This window comes from Myotis nattereri (assembly GCF_964212035.1).
Source record: "Myotis nattereri genome assembly, chromosome: 17".
In the NCBI taxonomy this organism is placed as follows: domain Eukaryota; kingdom Metazoa; phylum Chordata; class Mammalia; order Chiroptera; family Vespertilionidae; genus Myotis; species Myotis nattereri.
Window position 1 is genome coordinate 20,536,898 of NC_138092.1, and position 26,561 is coordinate 20,563,458.

General features: G+C 40.5%; 1 protein-coding gene across 2 annotated transcripts in view; it reads right to left on the bottom strand.

Moving 5' to 3' along the window:
• CSMD3 (CUB and Sushi multiple domains 3) overlaps positions 1 to 26,561 on the bottom strand; it is an 879,736-nt gene that overhangs the window by 618,599 nt on the left and 234,576 nt on the right. For both annotated transcript variants that reach the window (XM_081111575.1, XM_081111574.1), the window contains exon 5: positions 24,273 to 24,480. In XM_081111575.1, coding sequence (XP_080967701.1) covers positions 24,273 to 24,480 — 208 coding nt within the window. The remainder of the gene's footprint in view (positions 1 to 24,272; positions 24,481 to 26,561) is intronic.

Below are 26,561 nucleotides of genomic sequence, written 5' to 3' on the forward strand. Positions count from 1 at the left end.
AACTTACTTTCATTTTTCTCATAATGAAGTTGGAGATCTGTTTCTGGTAAATTGTTAAAATTTACTTCATTTACCTATTAGTAAGCTTTGGATATTATAATGGCAAATGTAAATATTCTTCATTGTCATAATTACAGAAGGAAATTTGGGGGACATTTATCTGAATGACCTTGGAATAGATAAAGAATGAATTAATGTCAGGTAATTAATGTTAAAATTGTATTATATAGTATTCATTTGTACGCATATAAAATATTTCATCAGTCAAATTCTTTATACTCTTATGGAGAGGTCCTACCATTATGCTATGCTTTCCTCTAGCAACTGCCTCACTTCATTTCTTTGCTTCCCATCAAAGTGCCACTTCTGGAAAGAATTCTATGCACACACAGTTTTAATTTCCTTAATTTCATCTAACTTGTCTTTTTCAACCCAGTCCCCATAAGCTTCCAACCATGTTGCTTACTTAAATGACCAAAAGGTGCCACAACTATTGCACTTAGTAATCCTTTATTCCAGAACACCTTTTCAGACATACTTGCCTGAGTCTCACTCATTTCCCCACCACACCTTGTCTGTGTAAGGGCTAACCTAATCATTATTTTAAAACTAGAGGCCTGATGCACAAAATTCATGCAAGAGTAGGCCTTTCTTCCCCTGGCTGCCAGCAACAGCTTCCATCTGGCACCTGGGACCCAGGCTTCCCTTGTAGAGGGAGGCCCCACCCACCCAGCGCAGCCTGCCAGTTGAGGCTGAGATGGCCCCTGGGAAGCTGAGAAAAATACCACATGAACTCATTCATTGATAGATAATAAGGAACATTATAGACTGATGAACAAAAATGGATACAGAGGCAGAGCAGCATTGAGCAGACTGTCAAACTACAGTGGGAACCCTGGGGAGGGTTGGGGCGGGGGGTGGGGGGGCGGTAGGAGATCAACTGAAGGACTTGTATGCATGCACATGAGAATAACCAATGGACACAAGACTCTGGGGGGTGGGGTAAGCCGGGGGAATGTCAAGGGTGGGAAAGAGGGAGGCATGTGTAATACTCTTTGTAATACTTTAAGAAATTACAAAAAAAAAAAAATCAGAAAAAGGAAAAAAAAAAAGAAATAGTCTGTAATTGTAGCTTTATTTAAGATGCAGATCTCATTTGCTAAATAACCTATCAGAACCATGAATGACTTTTGAAACATCAGTTATTCTAAATAAAGTTTTATCTATTGGGAACAAAGAAGAAAGGAAAACATTTATTCAGATATATGGGCTGGCCCCTTTGTTATGGGGTTCTCATTGGAAACATTTGGGTTGGAAAAGTAGGCCCTAGGAAATTTCTGCGTGAAGAGCAGAGGAAAACAGAAAGCATTTCTAGGGAGCAGCCAGAGACTCCGCAGCAGATGAGTAAAGTATAACACTTCTTTTTTCTTTTAATAAGATCTACAAGTTAATTAAGAGCAATTAGCCTAGCAGTCGGCTCTGAGGTCTGCGGGGCCTTGTTTCCATGCCAAGGTTTATGTGGGAATCTGAGAGCTGAAGCGCCTTGGAACAAAATACTGTAAACCTGACAAATTGGTGACAAAATACAATTAACCATAAATATAGTAATACTTCTCAGTTCTATGTGTGCTTATTTAAGATATTTGCATAGGGGCCCAGGCAGTGTGTCTCTTTGATTGAGTGTTGACCCATGCACCAAGAAGTTATCTGGTTCAATTTCCAGTCAGGGCACATGCCCAGGTTGTGGGCTTGATCCCCAGCAGGAGGAGTGCAAGAGGCAGGCAATCCATGTTGATGTTTCTCTCTCATTGATGCTTCTCTCTATCTATTCATCTATTATCTATCTAACTATCTATCTATCTATCTATCTATCTATCTATCTATCTATCATCTATCATCTCCCTCTCTCCCCTTCCTCTCTATTTAAAATCAATAAAAACAGATTTTTAAAATATCTGCATAGGGAATATGGTCAGAAATATTGTTATGACTATGTATAAGTCCAGATGGGTACCAGATTTATCTAGGTGATCACTTTGTAAGGTATATAAATGTCCAATCACTATTTTGTAATATAGTATCTTAACAATAATTGACAATTTAAAAAATAAAAAATGTTATAAAAAATAAAATATTTGCTTGAGAGCTATGTTATTCATAAACGTCATAAGACATACTACATATTATAAAGAAATTTCATTTATTTTCAAGAAGAAAAACCGCTATGGAAGAAAAGGGGGTTGTATTAGAACACACCGCAGAAACGATGCAGTTGGTTTTCTAGAACACACCCACTTCTTTTCTCTTCCTTGAGGCCATGCGTATGTCTGCTTCTCCTCAGATCCTTTATGATCCCATATTTCCCTTCTCTCTAGTTTGGAAGTTCATGCTCTGATTCTTATGTTTTGCAAAGTACACTCTCCCTAAAAAATCTTAGCTACCTCAAAGGTTTCTGCATCAGCTATCTTTTTTTAAAAATTTATTTTTATAAGTGTTACAGATACCCCTCTTCCCCCCCTGCTGACTCCCTTCACCCAACACCTGCTCCACCCTAGGCCTTCACCACAGTACTGTGTCCATAGGCTATACCTATATGTTCTTTGGTTAATCTCTTCCTGTCCCCACCCCATTACCCTCTGACCTCTGTCAGTCTGTTCTATGCATCCAGGCCTCTGGACCTGTTTTTTGGTCAGTTTATTTTGTTCATTAGATTCCACATATGAGATCATTTGATTCTTGTCTTTCTCTGACTGGCTTATTTCACTCAGCATAATAACCCCAGGTCCATCCATGCTTCTGTTGCAAAGGGTAAGATATGCTTCTTTTTTACAGCCATATGGTATTCCGATGTGTAAATGTACCACAGCTGTTTTATCCACTCATCTATGCATCAGTTTTCTACAGAGAATGAGCATTAGTGCCAAACAGACTGTTCTAGAGTAGTAGAGGGGTCATCATCCAAACCATAAAGGCATCTAAGATAACTGTGTGAATCATAATGCAGAGCTAATTTGTACGTAGGAAAGCTAAATCCCTTGTTGAGGTCCTAACAACATGACCTGGATACTGAATTAGTGTGTGTGTGTGTGGGGGGGGGGGGGAATGTGAGGCTGAGAAAAACATACAAACTGACATTGTCCAGTATTTTGGAATTAATGATAGGAAAGCCATACATGGAATTCACTGTTAACATATTTCAAATAAACTTTTGTCATAAAGTTTTTACTTGTTTTTCTTTATTGTTGAAAGTATTACAGATGTCCTCTTTGTTTTTATTCTTTTTTCCCCACTGACCTCCTCTACCTTGCACCTACACCTCCCAGGCCTTCACCAGACAACGGTGTGTCCATGGGTCATGCTTATATGCATGTAAATTCCCTGGTTAATCTCTCCCTCTCTACCCCTCCCTTGATCACACCTTACCTCAGAAATTCATAAAGCTGTTTTTAATTTAAGAACTGGTTTAGTTCCCCTTGTGTTTTTAATAATTCATTGCCGTAGCTCTATAATTTATACCCTTAGAATTATGTTCATGTTTTATAGTAGAAACACTTTATTCTATTTTATTTGAACACATAAAATAATAAAAAAAATTAAAGCAGGGTATCGAACAATCTGTAAGAAGGCACATAAATTCTTTAAATACTATATCTTTATATATGTATATTTACTCACTTATCTAATTTCTGATATAAACCCAAGATTTTTTCTTTATATAAAGGTCTAATATTTTCAAATTTAGTTAATTTTGATATCTTTTTTACATATAATTCATGACGCATAATTTTTTATTCCAATTTCTTTAAAATTAAATAATAACAAAAGACACTTTTTTGTTAATCCTCATGCAAGGATATTTTTTCTATAGATCTCTTTTAGAGAGAGTGGAAGGGATTTAGGGTGTGGAGAGAGAGAGAAACATGGATGTGAGAGAGATACATCCATTGGTTGCCTCCCACATGTGCCCCCAGGGCCAGGGATGAAACCTGTAGCTTCGGTAAGTGCTCTTCACCAGAAATTGAATCCAGGACCGTTCTATAGATGGGCTGATGCTCTAACCACTAAGCACCCAGCCATGGCAAGACCCCTATTAATCAACCTCAGTTTTTAAATCTCTCTTATTTTTTCTATTTTCTGCTGTTTTCTGTTACTTTATAATTTTTATTGTTTTCTGTTATTGTCTTCTTATCTTTAAAGCTATCTTGTCCATACATAATTTACAGAGATTTTTAGTCATTCATCTTTATTGTTTTATCAAAGCATTCAAATTCATTTCATACAAATTTCATTGCTTATTCATTGACATTTCATCAAGTTACATATATACATAACTCAAACTAATTCCCAAATCTATAGTCTTGGAATTTGTTTTGCAAAGCCATATTTATACCATAACTGAATTCATGTGACACTACAAAAAAATATTCTCCTCTTTTGTGGGTGGTTCACACATGTGTATATGAAAGGAATTACACTTTATTTTAGATACAGTGATTTCTGATTATCATTTTGTTAAAGGGCATTTACAAGAACTAATTTGAATAATTTTAACTGTTTACAATAAACTTTTTTTTTCATTTTCAGAACTAATACAAATGTTTTAATAATTTTAACAAAGTTTTCCTTTATTTTAATTAGTACAGACTATGAACAGAAAAGTAAAAAGAAAAATATTTACATCCTTACAGTGATAATTTAAATTAGAATTCACATTTCAGTTTTTATCCTTTCAGTGAGCACTATAAGAACAAAACATTCTTCCTTCTTCTATCAAACTTCCTACTCAACTAATATTAAGTCATTGCTTTGAGTCAATAAGTTATTTGTTCTTAGCATATCCTCAATTCATAGATATTCATTTAAAAACCATATTGATTTAAAACAAGAATTACATTTTCCATAAAATAGCATGCTCCATGTTTAATATATCATTTGTTTTCTGCACTTCAGATTTATATTTAATTTGCTGATAAAATTGCAACTCAATCCGTGTCAGACTCACTACTTATACACTTGGTTTCCTTTGAAAATTAAAACGCTAACCTGAAAAACAAGCACACTGTTCAGGGACACTATCTTGTAAGTTTGGTTGTTAGCTCCCTGCTGTTCTCAACAAATCATTCTGCAAACAACTGATCCATGTCACAGCATTTCACCTCCATTTGTTGGAAACAATTGCCTACAAACTAAATGCTTTTCCATTGAATTTGTTCAGTTAAAGATATCCTATTTTCTTCAGTGTAGCTTATGCTTATAGATTTTTATAGCAAGCTAAATATCAATGAATGTAAGAATAATTATGAATTAAAAATCATATGTTAACAAGCTAAGTGCTGTTATATTGAGCAATATATTAAAGAAGTTTTCTAAATTCTTTAAATCATAGTATTCATTATAGGTACAATTGGAAGAGTTTTATTAAATCAGAGTATTTTAAAATAATTTCAATAATTTTAGCCCAGCTGTCTTGGCTCACTGGTTGAACATTGACCTATGAACCAGGAAGTCACAGTTCAACTCCTAGTCAGGGCATATGCCTTGGTTGCCAGCTCGATCCCCAGTGCGGGGTGTGCAGGAACAGCTGATAGATGGTTTCTTTCATCATTGATGTTTCTATCTCTCTCTCCCTTTCCATTCCTTTCTGGAATCAATTATATATGTGTGTGTGTGTATATATATATATATATATACACATACATACATAGACATACACACACATATATATATATTTTAAATATAAACTTCAATAACTTTATATTATACCACTTGCTTTGATTTCATCTTCAATCATTGTTAAGTAGCTTAAGTGATTACTTAACTTTAAATAGTTTTTATTGGTATATTAGATTAAAAAAATTATGAATACAATTAGTATGCATCAGTAATGCCCCATTTTTGTCTATTTTGCTAAAAGATACCTACGAATTGTAATTTTTGTTTTATTTAATGTCAAGTTTACTTAATATGTTTACAAAGCAAGCAACCTATACATAAATAATAACAAACAAGTTACAGAAAACTTGGACATCTTTAAAAAGACATTTTTTTAAATAATTTATTTGTCTAAGCTCACTTCACTCTCAAGAAGCATTTGACATTCTTATCAATAATACAATGGGATAAACCTAAGCTATTAAGAAAAATCACTGAAGGGTAATTTACAGAAGAACAAGATAAAACCAACCAGTGGTAAGCTGGAGCTTCCTGGGACCAGCTTTTGAGCCTAACTCGTACATCTTCACACTCCATGTTCAGTGACAGAGGTTAGTAGCTTGGACCATGGGATGAAACATACCACAAATTAGGACAAATGTCCCCTTTATTTTGGGAGAGGAAACTTAGCAGCACATTCCTGAAGCTAGTCCACCTCTGCAAATATCAATTAGAAAACATTCTGGTTCAACTCTATTACTGAGACTACACCCTAAACACATGGCCATCAGTATTATGGATCCATATTAAAGACAAAATACTCTAGAATTCACTGAAATGTAGAATATAAATTTAAGATGAATGCTGCCAGTCTTTAAAATATTTCCTCCTTGGATGTGTTATTAGCAGGCAAAATGGATACTGAAATATTTGTAAATTGACAGAAAAGTTTATAATAGAAAGGAAAAGCCAGAAATTATCTGATTTACTTTGATGCTTTTCTAATCTACACTAATAAAAGAGAAACATGGTAATTAGCCATACGTCTGCTACCCTTCCCATTGGCTAATCAGGGCGATATGCAAATTAACTGCATCCAAGATGGTGGCCAGCAGCCAGGCAGCTTGAAGCAAACATGAGGCTTGCTTGCTTCAGTGATGGAGGATTCCAACGTTCTCCACCTGCTGCTGTTGGCCTCTGAGCTTGCAGTTTGAAACATTGTTACAAATATAGAAGCTAAACAAAACCCCAGAAACCTGCTTTTAGCCAGCTGGGATCTCAGAGCTGGAGTTGAAACAGTGTTTCGATTATAGAACCCAAACAAACCAGATACTTGCTTTCAGCAGCCGAGGTCTAAGAGCAGAAAGCCAAGACTCAGAGCTAAAGCTGGCCCAGAATAAAAAAAAAGAAAAAAGAATAAAAGGAGAGGTTGGGAGCTTCAGTCACCCGCCAGCTGAAAACAGCCCTCAGCCCCTCACCCAGACTGGGCAGGCACTCCAGTGGGGACTCCCACCCTGATCCAAGACACCCTTCAGGGCAAACCAGCCGGCCCCCACCAGTGCACCAGGCCTCTATCTTATATAGTAAAAGGGTAATATGCCTCCCAGCACCGGGATCAGTGGAGCCGCGAGGCCTCCCGTCACCGAGATCAGCTTAACAGGGGGCAGCGCCCAAACCTACTGATCACCCTATGGCTCTGTGTGTGACAGGGAGTGGGGCCACAACCTCCCTATCTGCCCTGCTCTGTTCGTGACTGGGGAAGGCAACCCAACCCCCTGATCAGCTCTGCTCTGTGCCTGATAGGGGGGAGCTCCCCAACCCCCTGATCACCCTGCGGCTCTGTGTGTGACAGGGTGTGGTGCCCCAACACCCTGATCAGCCATGCTCTGTGGGTGACAGGGTGCTGGGCCCCAACCCCCCCCCCCCCATGGGCCCTGCTTTGTGTGTGACGGGGTAGAGCCATAACCTCCCCATCGTCCCTGCCCTGAGTGTGACAGTGGAAGCGCCCCTACCCACTGATCGGCCCTGCTCTGTGTGTGACACGATGCGGTGCCCCAACCCCCTGATCGGCCCTGCTCTGTGGGTGACAGGGTGCTGCGCCCCAAACCCCCCCCCCCCACGAGCCCTGCTCTGTGTGTGACGGGGTAGAGCCATAACCTCCCCATCGGCCCTGCCCTGAGGGTGACAGGGTGCGGCACCCCAACCCCCTGATCTGCCCTGCTCTGTGTGTGACAGGTGGGGCTGCCCCAACTCCCAATCGGCCCTACTCTGTGAGTGACAGGGTGGAGCTCCTCAACCCCCTGATCGGCCCTGCTCTGTGCGTGACAAGGGGGAGCTCCCCAACCCCTTAATTGGCCCTGCTCTGTGCGTGACAGGGGGTGGCGCCGCAACCTCCCCATCGACCCTGCTTTGAGTATGACAGGGAGTGGTGCCCCAACCCCCCAATCGGGCCTAACCTGAGCATGACCGAGGGTAGCATCACAACCTCCCGATCCGCCTGCTCTGTGCATGACGGGGCGGCGCCCCAACTCCCCAATCGGCCCTGCTCTGAGCCCGACCAGAGGCTGCACCTAGGGATTGGGCCTGCCCTCTGCCACCCGGGAGCAGGCCTAAGCCACTAAGCCAGCAGGTCGTTATCTCCCGAGGGGTCCTAGACTGCGAGAGGGCACAGGCCAGGCTGAGGGACCCCTCCCTCCACCCCGAGTGCACAAATTTTTGTGCACCGGGCCTCTAGTTCTATATAATAAAAGCATAATATGCTAAGTGTCCAGTCACCCAGTCAGCTGTTCAAACAATCAAAGCATAATATGCTAATGATATGCTAAGGCCACTTAACTGCTCACTATGACATGCACTGACCACCAGGGGGCCGACAGTCAACTGGTCAACTAGTCACCATGACGTGAACTGACCACCAGGGGGCAGACGCTCTGACTGGTAGGTTAGCTTAATGCTGGGGTCTCGCCAATCGGGACGGGACCGAGCTAGATGGGCAGGACACACCCTGGAGCCCTCCCACAGTTCCTTCCTGGCTGGCCAACCTCTTTTGTCCCTCTTCCATCCTGATCATGAACTGGTGGGGTCCCTCGGCCTGGCCTGTGCCCTCTCACAATCCAGGACCCCTCGGGAGATGTTAGAGAGTCTGTTTTGGCCCTATCCCATAGGCCAGGCTAAGGGACCCCACTGGTGCACAAATCTGTGCACCAGGCGTCTAGTATACAATAAAATATTCCTCGTGTTTCTTTATTCTTCTAAATTCAGCACCCAGGAAAATAGTGTAAGTGGAAGTTCATACATAGTGTACTGATGGTTTGAAAGAATTAGTATGGCTTTTTAACTTGAAGATAATAAATGGCCTGAGAGATTCTCCCATAGCACTATTCCAAAATCACCAGGGCAACCTTTCACTTCACTGGTTTAAATGTGCCCTTGGTGGTTTAAAATATAATTGCACTTCTTCAAAATTAAAACAAACTGTTCATGTAAAATCGCATTCCCAGGAAAAGCCAGGGGGAGGGGAGGAGTGCTGTCTAAAATGAGTTTATTCTTTTAGCAAAATACCAACTTTTCAGTAGAAATGAAAAGTTTACGGTGAAAGTAAAATGATTTTTATTGATAAGGCTTATTTAGTGAAGGTAATCTTTACTGTCAAGTAACAGAAGGAAATCTTTGGACAATTGAAAATAACAATGTCTAAAAGTTATTGTGCATTCAGAGTAGCCTCATGCTGAGCTCTTCTGTGTACAACTCATATTTCCATGGGGGGGGGGGCATTAATACCATGCTCATTTTAGAGAAGAGAATAAAATAGAGAAAATTTAAGTTGTCCAAGGCCACCCAGCTAAAAAGAGGTGGAGCGAGGATTCAAAGTAAGATTGTTTGGTCTCAGTGGTCCTGACCATCACATTATTAACAAAATCAAAGTGTGGATCATTTCAACAGCAACCCCATTTCCTGTTTACTGTGTATGACAAGCTCGTTTTATAAACCATGAATGTAAGCTAATGTATTTTGAGAGCTAATTTAAAGTAAGTTAAATATTTCTTAAATCTCTTAGAATTCTATTTGGCTTCCAGATACAAAGCTTGATTTATAGTAGCCCTAATAAGCAGGAATATGTTGTCTTGTACAGCAAGATTCCCAGAGTTGGCAGGACAGGGTTGATCAACTGCTTCAGGTGCCTTGGAGGATTGCATCACTAATGCTCCCTGCTTCCCAGTACTCCTGCCCTTCCTGAGCACTTTGAAGATGTACTGTTGCCCTCTTGCAGCCAGACAAGGCCCTGGGACTAGCTCAGGCCAACAGACAAAGATCAGAAGTCTAGTGTTACTTTCAAACTAAGGCAGTTAAAAGCCCTTTCCTGACCCATTCCATCTCACTTCTTCCCTCCCTGGGCTTAGAAACTCTGTGCTGTAACTGCACACACAAGATAGTAACAGGCTAAAATCCCTGAGCTACTATTTAAAAAGCAGTTGCCCTAGAGCAGCAATTTTCAACCAGTGTGCTGCAGGAATTTTTAAACATGCAATACCTGACTATTTAGTCAGAGGCACTAACCTCTTTTGCCTTAGATAGTCAAATTAAAAAAACGACAACAAGCAACGCAACAATAGTCATCTGGTGTGAATGTCCTGTATTGAACCATAAATATATAGGTCATATAATAGAGTTGCATCTTATTTATTTGTCACATGTCCTAATGAGGTTGCATCTGATTGGTTAATTATTGGTACTAGAAATCCTTATATACAAGTACCGATTTTTTTAAGTCACTTTAGAGCACAGAAGATGTATAATTACTATTATTATTATTTTATAAATCAATTAAAAGTAGACCTATTTTTGTCAAATCAGCATAAAATGTACTATATTTTTGGTATACCACAGAATTTTAGTAATTAGTTTATGTGTGCCATAAGATGGAAAAAGACGAAAATCACTACCCTAGAGAGTTGATACTACAACTGAGAAATAAACCTTTGTTTAGTAAGCAACTGAAATGTTAGGATTAATTTGTTTCACTCCATAGCCGAGACCAGTGATAGCGAACCTATGACATGCGTGTCAGAGGTGACAGGTGAACTCATTTTTTTGGTTGATTTTTCTTTATTAAATGGCATTTAAACATATAAAATAAATATATAAAAAATATAAGTCTTTGTTTTACTATGGTTACAAATATCAAAAAATTTCTATATGTGACAAGGCACCAGAGTTAAGTTAGGGTTTTTCAAAATGCTGACACGCCGAGATCAAAAGGTTCGCCATCACTGGCCTAGACTCTAGCTAATACATGATGGTTTTCATCATCAGGCTTGCAGTTAGATAACTGACACCCTGTTAGCCATTATTATCACATTTCAGGCCAGAAGGTAGGAGATAAAGAGAAAGGCAAATAGTCAAAGAAAATCCTAACCAAGTATGTTTTTCTAAATTTCTCTCTCAAAAGGCAAAACTCAATGACTTGTACACAAATTTCATTGACCAACATTCCTTCATATGGCCATTTCGATTACCTGGGAGTATTGGAAGGTGAATATATTTAACTGAATACTTCACCATCCCCCAAATTGGTAAGAAGAGAGAGGAAATTAGCATTAAGTTATTTCCAGAATTTTTAAGGCTCTTCTAATTTCCAAATCCTTCTAACTACTTCTTTCTTGATTTTTGAGTTTCAACCTTCAGGGACACTAACCACCCTGAAACTGTCTCCTCTCCCTGCTTCCACAGAACCTCTCTTTCTGGGTTCTTCTCCTTTCCCCCTTACAGTTTTCAGTTTTGTTCACTAATGCCTCCTCCTGCCCATATCTCAAAGTTGTTTCTTTTCAGTTTTTATTATTCCACAATTTTCTTTGAACTCAGGGACTCCTAGAACTTCATCCATACTCCTCAAAATTATTCTCACTCAACTTCAAAACCTCTCCTACCAGCCACTTCTTGTCTTATTCTTTGGAAATTCAATATTTGAATAATTATATATTTGTCTCCCATTAAACTACTACTTTTTCTATATTTCTTATTCCATTTAGAATCAGAAAATGTTTAGGCATGCTCAATTCCTCCACCTCTTTTATCCCATCTTACTTTCAACTAATATGCAAATACCAAACACTATCTACTAAATTAAATTTATATAATCCTCCTAACCTTCAACCTGAGAACAACTTTATTGGTTCTTATTCTTTTCATCATTCACAGGGGCTAATTTTCAAAGCTTCTGAGTTGGCATGCTTGCCTACCTTTTTTCCATCCTCAACCAATACTCATAATGACACTTCCAACTTCAAGTTGGATTATGTAATTGACTTGTTTGAAATAATTGTGTGTCCCACACTCCTAATCAACCTTCAGAATAAAAGCCAACTGTATTAATAAAGTATGCCAAGATCATCATGATCAGGTAATCTCCCTGGAATTTCCACTTCTCCAGGAAAAAATAGTACACTATCTTTTACCCAAATGAAACTTCTTGTCATTCTTTTTTAAAAATATGCTTTGATTTTTTAGAGAGGAAAAGAGAGGGAGAGATAGAAACATCTATGAAAGAAATACTGATCAATTGCTTCCTGCACGCCCCCTACTGGGGGTTGAGTCCATAACCTGGGTAAAACCTTTTGGTGTAGGGTACTACATTCCAACCAACTGGGCCACCTGGCCAGAGAGAGCATGGCGCCATATCTTGTAGGCCTCATTAATTATAACTCTTGCTTTAAGACTTTGCTGAAATGTACTCCCTCTGTGCAGTTTCCCTTAAATCCTTGAGCCAGTCTTTGCCTCTGTGTTGCTCCGGATATGCTATATATGAGAACATATCATGGAAGTGTTTGTTTATAGACAAATTCCTTACCAGATTGTGATCTTGCTGATCTGAGTTGGCATGCTTGCCTACATTTTTATTATATCTTGTTTTGACTGTATATACTGTACACTGCCTGGTATGTAGTAAACACTAAATGGCCCTCTTAAAAAATAAACTTGTTGATAGATTTTCTTACATGTGCTCTCTCACTGTTTCCCTAAAATTATAACACAATATAACTCCCATCTTAAGCAAGTTGCCTGTAATTATCATTGTCTTTCTAAGACAAAAAAAAAAATGCAACAGCTGCATCTACTCTGAAAATGGATCCTTGGAGAATATAATTAAGTTATTTCAATTTGAACTGAATATTATCAAGAGCTATGGGATATATAACCTTAAGGCATACCTTTCCACCAGGTTTTTAATGGTATGCCATTTGCAGAAACTTGTATAATGAGGAAATGAGAATGCAATAGTTTTTGCCTGCTCCAATCAGAGGTTTAATGAATGGGATTTTGTATCATATAATGTTACATGCTATCGTCAGACCTTTGGTAGACCATGGAGCTAAGGAGGCTAAGGCCATGTGTTTATTATCTTTGCAACACTCCTTATAGCTCTACTTACTTTGTTTTATTGCCATGGAGTTTCCCTTTAATCCACAAAAGTGTTGCACAACTGTGCTTAAGTCACAAACTGAATCTGAAAAGAAGCCATTCTAAATTGCTAACCTCTCTAGAAGAGTCTATTCCAAGGTCATGAGTGATTTTCTATAAGTTATGCCCTCATATAGTAAAATGAATAATTTTACACTTGACAATTACTTTAAAGGATATTTTATGTTTAAATAGTTCAAATACTATGATAAAATAGGTTTTCAGACATTTGTTATATCTTATTTTTTATAATTTTACATTTGATAGTGGCATACATTATTATTGCTGAAATGATCAATGTATGCTAATCAGTTGGTATTATAGCAAGCATTGTCACTAAGCAAAATTCAGGCTAGATGAAGTTTTATTTGATGAATATATACCATTTGATGCTAGTAACATATGGTAAGAACGGAAAAGATTGCCAATAAAAATAGAAACCTGGCATTGGAAAGATATTTCAATAATCATTCAGAATAATCCCTGTAAACTTCATGAATCCTTTATTGCCAATAATCAATTACTTACACCTATGTAAAAATCTTTTCAAAGAAAGAAACTTAATACCTATAAGCAATCATTTATTTTTTGGGTAAAGTGTTACTTACTTTAAATGTCTACTTATCTTGAACCAAATTTTTCCTTTTATGATTTACTAGAGGCCCGGTGCACAAAAATTTGTGCACTCGGGGGGGGGGGGGGGGAGGGGAGGTCCCTCAGCCCGGCCTGTGCCCTCTTGCAGACTGGGGCCCCTCGGGAGATAACGACCTGCTGGCTTAGGCCTGCTCCGAGGTGGCAGAGGGCAGGCCCAATCCCTAGGTGCATCCCCTGGTCGGGCTCAGAGCAGGGCCGATTGGGGAGTTGGGGCGCCGCCCCCTGTCATGCACAGAGCAGGGAGATTGGGAGGTTGTGATGCCACCCTCAGTCACACTTAGGGTAGGGCCAATTGGGGGGTTGGGGCACCACTCCCTGTCACACTCAAGGCAGGGTCGATGGGGAGGTTGCGGCGCCACTCCCTGTCACGCACAGAGCAGGGACCATCAGGGGGTTGGGGCTCTGTACCCTGTCACGCACAGAGCAGGGCCAATCAGGGGGGTTGGGGCTCCGTACCCTGTCACGCACAGGGCAGGGCCAATCAGGGGGTTGGGGCACTGCCCTCTATCACCCACAGAGCAGGGACGATCAGGGGGTTGGGGCTTCGCCACTCTCACACACAGGGCAGGGCTGATGGGGAGGTTATGGCTGTACCCTGTCACACACAGAGCAGGGTCCGTGGAGGCGGGGGAGGGAGTTGGGGAGCTCCCCCCTATCAGGCACAGAGCAGGGCTGATCAGGGGGTTGGGGTACCTTCCCCTGTCACACACAGAGCTGCAGGGCGATCAGGGGGTTTGGGTGCTGCCTCCTGTCATGCTGATCCCGGTGCTGGGAGGCATATTACCCTTTTACTATATAGGGTAGAGGCCTGGTGCATGGGTGGGGCCAGCTGGTTTGCCCTGAAGGGTGTCCTGGATCAGGGTGGGGGTCCCCACTGGGGTACCTGGCCAGCCTGGGTGAGGGGATGATGGCTGTTTGCAGCTGGTCACACACCCTTCAGGGTGGGGGTCCCCACTGGGGTGCCTGGCCAGTCTGGGTGAGGGGTTGAGGGCTGTTTTCAGGCTGGGGGTGACTGAAGCTCCCAACTGCTCCTTTTTTTTTTTTTTTTTTTTTTATTCTGGGCCAGCTTTAGCTTTGAGGCTTGGCTCCTGCTCTTAGGCCTGGGCTGAAAGTCGGTTTCTGGCCTTTGCTTACAATGTTGCAATCCTGCTGGCTGAAGTCGGTGGTATTTGTTACAGAGTTTCTTAAACTGCCGGCTCAGAGGCCTGCAGCCGCAGACGGGGAACATTGGAGCCCTCCGTCACTGAAGCAAGCAAGCCTCATGTTAGTTGCAAGCTGCCTGGCTGCCGGCCGCCATCTTGGCTGGCAGTTAATTTGCATATTGCCCTGATTAGCCAATGAAATTGGTAGCGGTCGTACGCCAATTACCATGTTTCTCTTTTATTAGTGTAGATAACTATTAGAGGCCTGGTGCACAAAATTCATGCATGGGAGGAGGGAGGGGGTTCCCTCAACTCAGGTTTCACCCAATCCAATCAGGGACCCCTCCAGAGATGTCCAACTGCCGGTTTAGGCCCCTAACTGCCTCTGCCTGCCTGCACACCCCCAACTACCCTTCCCTGCTAGCCTGATCACTCCTAATTGCCTCTGCCTACCTGATCACCCCTAACTGCCCTCCCCTGCCAGCCTGCAGGCCTGATCTTGCCCCCCAATTGCCCATTTAGTTCTGATTGGTCAGTTACTATGCCAGTCAGCATCAAAAGCTCTACCTCCTAGGCAGCCATTGGCTCCTTACATTCACCCAGATTTGATTCTGATTGGTCAGTTTCTATGCCAGTCAGCATCTCTGGGCGTATCAACAGGGCCTGATCAGAAAGGCAGGACTGATCAGCATCCTCGGTGGAGGCCTAGAGAGAAATGGAGGCATGGCTGTTGGCCAGGCTGGGAGAGAAAGTGAGGCAAGTTCTGTTCAATGGCTGCCACAGAGGCTACAGATCAGACCCTGCCTCTCTCTCTGCAGGACTCTCTCTGGGTCTGATTTGCAGCCTCCTAGGCAGTCAGTGCTGGGTCAGGGTGCCACAGCAACCCAGCACTGACTTCCGGTCTGGTCAAGACTTCGGTCGTAATCAGTCATTACGACCCTGACTCTTTATTATTGATTACCCTTAGTTTTTCCATCTATTCAAACATATAATTCCTCCTGTATTATAAATATAATATCTGAAATTCTCTCTGATCCTAAGTGTTATATATTTTCTGATTAAGATGATCATGAAATAGCTTCAATATGTATATATAGTAAGTAGTACCAGAACAATAGAGCCTTTACTAATTCATTTCTCATCAACAGTGAGATAAAGGATTGAATATTTGAAAGAATATTGTTAAAGATAACAGTAATAAAATATACTTATAGTGTTCAGGGCAATTGATCTATCTCAATATATTTAAGTGACACCCAATAATTATTAAGATAATTAACACTGATATATGTTGATATTGGCTCTCACATGAAATCAAATAATATACTCATAAAAGAAAATGCAATGGCCCAGTGATCTTCTGGAAAGGTCAAAATGTTCTACCAATAACATAAAAGCTGACTACTTTTGGTAAATTTCATGATTTAATCAAAGATAACTTGACAGGAAATATTAGGTAAAAGAATCAAGAAATCATAATTTCTTCTGGTCTCTACAAATATTGTATTCCTACAGAGCATTTACCCTGGAAGCCAACTTTAAAAACTAACGAAGTCTGATCTGGCCGGGTAGCTCAGTTGGTTGGAATGTTGTCCTGTGCACTGGTTGCGGGTTTGAATTCTGATCAGGGAACATATTTAGGTTGCAGGTTGGATCCCTGGTCCTGGCACATGTATAGGAGGCAACTAATAGATGTTTCTCTCTCTCCCTCTCCCTCTCTCTCTCCCTCTTCTTCTCTCCCTCCCTCCATTCCACACTCTCTAAAAAAATTAAGAAAAACATATCCTAGGGTAAGAATTAAAAAAGAAAAACTGACAAAGTTTAAGGAAAACAAGCATAATAGGAAATCTTATTTATAAAGTAAAATATGAACTCATGGATCACATTATTTATATATGATAATAAAATCACAGAAATAAAAACTTAAGATCACTGGGACATAGCATTTTCTTTTCTGAGTATTCAACTAGAACTTAAGATAAACTCATGGATGCTATACATACTAAGTTATCTATGAGAGCTCTAGATTATGAATCACACAATTAACCTTTTAAAGTTGATGCCTACTCAGCAAGTTATCCATATCCTTGCTGCCACTATCAAGGACAAATTCATGAACTAATTTTAACATTGGTCTAATCCTCAATAATATAAATTCTGAATAATTTAAATAATAAATTAAAGATAGAGGGCAATGCCACAATACCCAGCAGGACAATATTAAAAAGTTCATTAAATATTCAAAAGCACAAGGAAAATTGTGAGAGATGTAAAACTCAGAAACAGTAAATCTTATACCTGAGCTTACCCAATAATTTAGTAGTAGAAATAGCACATGTATACATGATAATGATTTCTACTCGTAAAAATATTTTAAAGGTTCTTTATTTGTGACATTTATGAATACAAGTTGAGAAACTTTATCTCATTACAGCATATTCTCAGTTATACAGGGTAGAGTGACACCAACTGAAAGAATGTAATAAAACTATAAATTATGGTTATAATAGTGTAGGCCGGTTTTTATTACATGGAAAAGTCTAGGAAGGTAATTTATAACTATAATGTCTCCAGAAACAGAAAAATGCCAAATTTTTAATCATCTAATAATTAATCATATTTTTTATCAAGAGATAGTTTAAAAAACAATAATATGTAACTTCAAGTGTACATTCTAATTTGATATATTTATATACTACATAGTAATCACCCTAAAAGTGCAGTTACCATCTATTACCATACAGTTAGCCCCCTTTACATATTTGTTTTTGATTCACAGTAGGTAATCTTTGGATATAGAGGACTTGAATATGCATGAATTTTGTTATCCTCAATAGATTTTGGAATCAATTCTCTATTGATACTAAAGGACACCTATGTTTTGGGGGAGTCAAAGTTATGCACAGACTTTCAATTGTACTAGGGGTCAATTTTCCTAATTCCTGAGTTGTTCAAGGGTCAACTATGTAAGTAAAAGGTAACGTACTTTAGAAAAAAAAAGTTATCCCAGGATGCCTTTCAGTTATGTCTAGTATGTAATTTTTATTATAGCAGACAAATCTAGTTCTATCATCAAGAAGATCATGAAAAATGTTATGTAATAACAAGAATTATTTGTAAGATGAGATCAAGTGGACTATTCTATACAAGCACTGGTTCATTAGTGTTTAATATCATAAGGTATATAGAGAAGAGTACATTATAGTCTCCGTGTGATCAGAATTCATGAATATTTTATTAACCAGTGTAAATATATCCCCCAGGACAAAGTATGATGTGTTTGTTGAATGAATGAAAACTGGACCTTATTTTTAGCATGTAGTATATACCCAGGCTTCTGCAAAATTACTTTTTCCTAGGCAAGATATGGGGTGTGTGTGTGTGTGTGTGTGTGTGTGTGTATAGGTATTATAGATATGTGAATTCAAGAACACTCAAACTTCAGTCAAGAAGACCTGTGAAGATTTTTAACGAGGCAAGGATGGAATTTAAAAGCATGGAAGCAAAATCTTAACCCAGCAGATTATAACTTGTCCAGTTTACACAGTGAAGGAAAGACATCAACTCAATGGAACAGTCCACCAGCCCACAGACTTGATCGTTCTCACTCCTTTGGCAAGTATGTCACTCTGGAATGGCCAAATGTGGTTATGGTAGCTTAGGAATGTTAAAACCAATAACTGCCTTTTTCTGTTCTAATTCTGTGATCACTGAGCAAGATTCTAATTATAACGTGTCTTGCCATAAATATCTACACTCAGGGAGAGACTATGTTGTTATGGTGACATGTTTTCTGGTGCATAAAACAAATAAATAACATTTATTCATTCACTTAAAAAGCATGAGGTACATCATACGCTCTGGACACAGTCCTAAGATTTTTAAATTAAATTGATATGGTATCTGCCTTCACTGAGATTATAGTATTTAAGGAATATAAGCACTGAACAAGGAATTTTAAACTCTAATGGATATTAAAAGATGTAGACAATGTTGTGGAAGTGCAGCAGGACGATTTTACCTACTTTAAACACTCAGAGAAGACAAAAGAGAGGAAGTAATTTTTAAAATGTAATTAGAAGAGGGAATAAACATTAGTCAGGTAAAAAAATGGAGAAGGAGGGGCAGAACATTCAGGAAAATTAAATAGCATTTGCAAAGGACTTATTAATTGTGTCCTATTTTAAGAAACTGAAGGGATGCCATTATTACTGGAACATGGGAAGGAAGGGTGGGAGTAAAGATGAGAACATGGTGAATAGCTAAATGAGCACTCTATTTTCTGTGAGTTTGCATAATGTTACCCTGCTCTAATAAGACAGATTCAGTTCTGTCAAAATCCATGATCTCATTCCAAAAAGTGTCTTCATAGCACTCAGTGATTCCTAGTAACCTAATCCTGTCATGCTCCTTCAATCATTTCCTCAAGAAACAGAATAATTTCAAAAGGTGAAATCCATGAAGTTTCAGAATTTATCATTACAAGTGGTTATGTGGAGGATAAACTGTTCTTGTGGAAGAAAGAAGAGTTAAAAAAGATAAAATATATATATTAACAATAGATAATATGACAAAGGTAAATTAAGTACAAAGACATTATTGGAAGCATATGTGCCTGGGTGTATATATAATTTATTACATTAATATTAAGAATATATGTAAAGAATTTATATAATTTACCTGAAGATTCAGCAAGATAGTTCTACAAATATAATGGTTTTACTTATGCTCATTAAGATATAAGCAACGAACTTGAAAAGTTAAGTATTTGTTTTTTAAATATGACCTCATCTAGTCTTTCCTTGAGTGATATTATACTTTACTTCCTGAGTAAATTAAAAGTATAACTTGAATTTTCTTTTTAACTGAATTTTCAGTGTTAATCAGTATGTGTTTAGTATGTTCATGAACTCCAATTTAATTGAAAAAGATTGCTTAATTATAAAACAACTAGAGGCCTGGTGCACAAAAATTTGTGCACTCTGGGGGAAGGGGGTTCCCTCAGCCTGGCCTGGTCCCTCTCGCAGTCTGGGACCCCTCAGGAGATAACGCCCTGCTGGCTTAGGCCTGCTCCCAGGTGGCAGAGGGAAGGCCCAATCCCTAGGTGCAGCCCCTGGTTGGGCTCAGAGCAGGGCCGATTGAGGAGTTGGGGCGCCGCCCCCTGTCATACACAGAGCAGGGCGGATTGGGAGGTTGCGATGCCACCCTCAGTCATGCTCAGGGTAGGGCAGATTGGGGGGTTGGGGCACCGCCCCCTGTCACACCCAAGGCAGGGTCGATGGGGAGGTTGCGGCGCCACCCCGTCACGCACAGAGCAGGGCCCATCAGGGGGGTTGGGGCTCCGTACCCTGTCACGCACAGAGCAGGGCCCATCAGGGGGGTTGGGGCTCCGTACCCTGTCACGCACAGAGCAGGGCCCATCAGGGGGTTGGAGAGCTCCCCCCTGTCATGCACAGAGCAGGGCCCATCAGGGGGTTGAGGAGCTCCCCTCTGTCACTCACAGAGTAGGGCCAATAGGGGAGTTGGGGCACTGTCCCCTGTCACACACAGAGCAGGGCCCATCAGGGGGTTGGGGCACCACCCTCTATCACCCACAGAGCAGGGCCGATCAGGGGGTTGGGGCGCTGCCACTGTCACACTCAGGGCAGGGCCAATGGGGAGGTTATGGCTCTACCCCATCACACACAGAGCAGGGCCCATGGGGGGGGGGGGGTTGGGGCGCCGCCCTCTATAACCCACAGAGAAGGGCTGATCAGGGGGTTGGGGCGCCACCACTGTCACACTCAGGGCAGGGCCGATGGGGAGGTTATGGCTCTACCCTGTCACACACAGAGCAGGGCCCGTGTGTGTGTAAGGGGGGTGGGGGGGAGTTGGGGCACCGCACCCTGTCACACACAGAGCCACAGGGCGATCAGGGGGTTTGGGCGCTGCCCCCTGTCACACTGATCCTGGTGCCGGGAGGCCTCTCAGCTCCGCTGATCCCGGTGCTGGGAGGCATATTACCCTTTTACTATATAGGATAGAGGCCTGGTGCATGGGTGGGGCTAGCTGGTTTGCCCTGAAGGGTGTCCTGGATCAGGGTGGGGGTCCCCACTGGGGTGCCTGGGTGAGGGGATGATGGCTGTTTGCAGCTGGTCACTCACCCTTCAGGGTGGGGGTCCCTACTGGGGTGCCTGGCCAGCCTGGGTGAGGGGATGATGGCTGTTTGCAGCTGGTCACACACCCTTCAGGGTGGGAGTCCCCACTGGGGTGCCTGGCCAGTCTGGTTGAGGGGCTGAGGGTTGAACCTCCCAACTGCTCCTTTTTTTTCTTTTTTTTTTTTATTCTGGGCCAGCTTTAGCTCTGGCTCCAGCTCTGAGGCCTCCGCTGCTGAAAGTAGGTATCTGGTTTGTTTAGGTTCTATAATCAAAACTCTGTATCATCTCCAGCTCTGAGATCCCGGCTGGCTGAATGCTGGTTTCTGGGGTTTTGTTTAGCGTCTATATTTGTTACTATGTTTCAAACTGCAGGCTCAGAGGCCGGCAAGGTAGGCAGGGAACAGCAAGGCAGGCGGGAACGTTTTAGTCCTCCGTCACTGAAGCAAGCAAGCCTCATGTTCAGTTTAAGCTGCCTGGCTGCCGGCCGCCATCTTGGCTGGCAGTTAATTTGCATATTGCCCTGATTAACCAATGGGAAGGTTAGCGGTCGTACAACAATTACCATGTTTCTCTTTTATTAGATAGGATAGAATTTATAAAAATCCTTTCCCAATCACAAATCCTTTAAAACCCCTGGTTTAAAACTATTATTTCCTAAGAAACTATACAACACGTCCACACCATAAGGAAAAAATGAAAAGTTAGAAAAATCATTGTTCTTTTTCTGATAATTTACAACATTGTGAGAAAACAGACAGGTTTGTACTTTACTTACTAGTACATAAACCACATACCTTGGGATCATATGTCAAAAGGTGATGAATTTCTCTTCAAAACCTGGTGCAAATGTTTCAGGCTGATTTCAACAGATTTCAATTGTCAACGATTACCCCACAAGAATGGAATTAAGTATTAAATTTCAACCCAGCTGAACATATATCTTTTTTAACATATTTTTTTATTGATTTCAGAGAGGAAGGAAGAGGGAGAGAGAGATAGAAACATCAATGATGAGAGAGAATCATTGATTGGCTGCCTCCTGCATGCCCCCTACTGGGGATTGAGCCCGCAACCTGAGTATGAGCCCTTGACTGGAATCAAACCCGGGATCGCTCAGTCCACAGCCTGATGCTCTACCACTGAGCCAAATCAGCTAGGGCCTGAGCATATATCTTAATACTGAACATTAAACAGGTATTTTCCTTAATAACTCCCTAATGCACATTGTTGGTGTTCTACTGTCCTTCTCAGCTATTCCCACTCTCTCTCACTACATAATTTTCACTCAAGCTGGCCCTTTCTTTATCCTCTTCAATTGTATTGCTGTTTTTGTTTTGTTTCATTTTTGTTGTAGTATTCCTGGAACAATTTATTAATGTTTTTTCGTACTCTCAGTCAATCCCTGATATGCCAAAAAGGTGTTTTTAATTTTTATTTATTTATTTTACTTTCCAGCCATTCAAGCTTAACTAAATGAAGACAATAGTTCTTTTAGGAAAATTCTGAAGTAATTTCCCCAAAAGTTTGGAATGATAGCATGAACTATATACTCTCGCTCATAAAGTTAACGATATATTGAAGACTAACAATATTTTCTATGAACCAAAACAAATAGGTAATTATCTTGTTGAATATAGAGATGAAAAAATCCTGAACATATTTTACTTCATGAAAGATAATAAACATTAATTTTTAAGTATCCATTACTTTCAAATATAGGAAATACTGAATTATTAAAATTGTCCTGTTGTATGTGGTATATTGCAAACACAGCCAAAGTCTCCATGCTTTCCTTTACACAGCCATTGAAATTTGACTGCAGCTTCTCCCAAGAGTCTATCATCTGCTTTCTCTTGAACTGAAAAGTTCATATCAATTTTAAAAGTCATTCTTTCCACTGCCCCATGCTTACTCCAGAAAATAAAACGCCCGACTCTTATGTTATTGATGCACAGACTTAGTCCCTTTCTAGTCCTGTCTTCTCATTCCATCCTGCCTCTATCTAGCCATGATTACTGATGTCTACTGGTTCAATTACCATCTATGTGTACTATATACCAGTTATGCTTCTATTCAGAACTCCTGAATCATACAGACAGATATAAAAGATTCTTCAAACTAAATATATCTAAAAAAATTCAATATTCATAGCATCCCTACTGCAAACTTGACCTTCATTCAACATTTTCCAATACGTCTTTAACAGTCTGTATGTTAGAAAATGATGTTTTATTTTAGCACTATCTTTTCTTTAATCACTCCTCAGCCCATTACAGAGTCCTTTTCGTTATACCTCCTAAATATCTCTCAACTCATTTTTTTTTTTTTTTATCTCCATCAATACCATCATAATCCAAGCTACCATGATTTGTTTTGGGATTTCAGCAATCACCTCTCAAGTGGTCTTCCCACAGCTAATTGAGTCCCCCTGAAAATCAATCTTTGCACATAAGAATAACCATTTGAAAATTCAGGATTTAGACCTCTTCATGCAATTGTTTTTTATAAAAACACTTCAATAAATTCCCATTGTTCTTATCAAATCCTCTACATGGCTTAAAAGGCCCTTCCTAGTTTAGTGTTTATATATTTTTTTTCTTCACTAATCTTATCATTCTTTACTTAATTACTGATTCATAATCTACTTTACCCTTTAGTAATAAATGCGTTCAATTTTTTAAAATGGCATAAAGGAACATTTTCTTTTAAAATTATGATCTTAAAACTGCAGTTTTCTGAACATGTCTTGAGTTTCTAAAGAAAGAAACCATACTTACTCAGAATATATTGTTTAAATTTTGCTTTCAGATAAAAGGGTATATAAGATTTAACTACAAAAATCAAGCCAAATTTCTTCCAGGACTATTCTATTAATTTGAAAGGAAACATCAAGTATGGACCAGCATACTAAATAACACAACTGTAGATTACATTAGAAATGTAATATCCTTACTCAAGTTTTGATTAAATCACATTACTTTCCATGAATAGAGTGATAAGGAAAAACTGACGGGAAGCTCTGTCTTTCAAAATACTACCAATCTATTTGCTCTATCAGTGCCCTGACTTTCTAAAATATCCCTTATCTCTGACAGCTGCCACTTATAATTTTCCTGTTAATTATAAATTTCTTTCAAAAATGTAAAGGCCCACATATAACTATACTTTGATCCCCAATTTGTCTTAGGCAACAATATCAATGCTAGGTTAATAAAAAATATCTACTTACCATATTGTAGGTGGCTCAGAACCTTCTATTTCTAAGTAATCATACTTTTCTTCCATTTGGAAATCGGTAAATATGAGTGAAATCGTGTCCCCAGGCTCCGCTACAATGGTCCAAGTGCAATCGGCATTGTTATGGTATTCATTGGGAAAACTAGGGCTTGATATAATACCACTGGATCCTCTCATGGTTCCTCCACATGCATCTTCAGCTGTTAAGAGCAAGAATGAAATGTTCAGATATAAGAGAGAAATGCAACTCTTATAACATTTTCAAATAAAATAGCAGACCAAATGTTGTGATACCAAGTGTATATACCTTATAGAGATAAAATAAAATGAGAAATCCATAAAAAATATTTAAGAACATATATAAACTACATCTTGACAATTTTCTAGCCATTATTTGAAATAGCAATACAAGTAATTAAAATCTAAACTCCAATTGCTCTCAGGATAACAGAACCAGGATTTTCTTTTCATTGGTTAGCTGATGAAGTGAGCAAAATAAAAGAAACATCACCCTTAAAGTCTGTAATGAGAAATCTTTAATCACTTTGTGCATGTTTATGGTAAGGCTGAGCTTTATTTTTTGTTTTTATGTAGTAAAAAACAAAATGAAGAAACAATTTGAGAGAGAATATAATAGAGTTTTGTTAATGGCATGATTCAAATACTATTGAAAATACGTGTGTAATTGCAATTTAAATAAAAATATATCATATGTCTAGAAACTTTAATTAGAGAGAAATAATATATCAACTAATATATCATTGGTAATATATTTCCTACTAGAGGCCCAGTGTATAAAAATTCGTGCACTTGGTGGGTGGGGGTCCCTCACTGGCCTGTGCCCTCTCACAATCAAGGAGCCCTTGGGGGATGTCCAACTGATGGCGTAGGCCTGCTCCCTACCACCACTGCTGTGCTCTCCCAGGCGTAAGCCTGGCTTCTGGCTGAGTGGCGTGCCCCCTGTGGGAGGGCACTGACCACCACGGGGCAGCTCCTGCATGGAGCATCTGCCCCCGGTGGTCAGTGCACATCATAGCGACTGGTCAACTGGTTGACCGTCTACCCCATGGTGGTCAGTGTATGTCATAGCAAGTGGTTGAGTGGCCTTAGGATATCATTAGCATATTACACTTTGATTGGTTGAATGGCTGACTGGATGACCAGACCCTTAGCATATTAACCTTTTATTAGATATGACTAGTGACTTAGTGCACAGATTCGTGCACATTGAAAGAAATTAATTAGAAAGTGGCCGGTGGGGCAGGACTGGGCAAGACAGACTGGAAACGCCCTGGAGTCAACCTTCCTCAGTCCCTCCCCAGCCAGCTGCACCTGGGGTGGTGCCATGGCTTGAAGGGCAGCTGTGGAGTGAGGGGGGAGGGTCCCTTTGGCAAGTGGGGTCCCTCAGCCTGGCCTGCAGAGATTGGGCTGAAACAGGCTCTCCGACATCCCCCGAGGAGTCCCGGTGTGTGAGAGGGCACTCTGCAAAGTTGCTATCGTACAGGGTGTGGAACAAATGAAAGTATGCAATAAACCAGATGCGGGGCCGACAGTGCCCCAGCAACAACATAACCCACAGCCAGCCAAAGGTGGAATCGCACAGCCCCATGAGGAATTGGGCTCGCCCCTCTCTGGTTTCAGGGTGTGTCACCCGAGAACTGCTGCTGCCAAGTCACTGCAGCTTGTCAGCTCTTGCGTTGAGCATCTGCCCCCTGGTGGTCAGTGCACATCATAGCTACCAGTCGGACAGACAATTAGCATATTAGCCTTTTATATATAGCGATTATTCCACCAATCTGCACTAATAAAAGACAAACATGCAAATTGACCGCACCTTGCTATGCCTTAAGCCACACCCACCAGCCAATTAGAGCGACTATATGCAAATTAACCCAACCGAGATGGCGGCCGGCAGCCACGGAGCTGGAGCGAGCAGTAGGCTTGGTTGCCCCAATGATGGAGGGAGCCAAGCTTCCCGCTTGCCGCGGCAGGCTCTGAGCTCCACTCAAAGCAAAAAAGTTTCAATTAGAAGCTAAATAAACCCCAGATACCTGCTTTCAGCTGGCCGTGGACACGCAGCTGGAGCGAGCAGGAGGTTTCCCTCCTGCCTGCCCTGGCCAGCTCTGAGCTCCTCTCAAGGCTACAAAGTTTAGAAGGTAAACTTTGTAAATAAATAAATAAATCCCAGAATTAAAAAATAAAGAAAAAGAAAAAAAGGAGAGGCTGGAAGCTTACGTCGCCGGGGGAAGGGTGGCCAGCCTGAAAACGGCCCTCAGCCCCT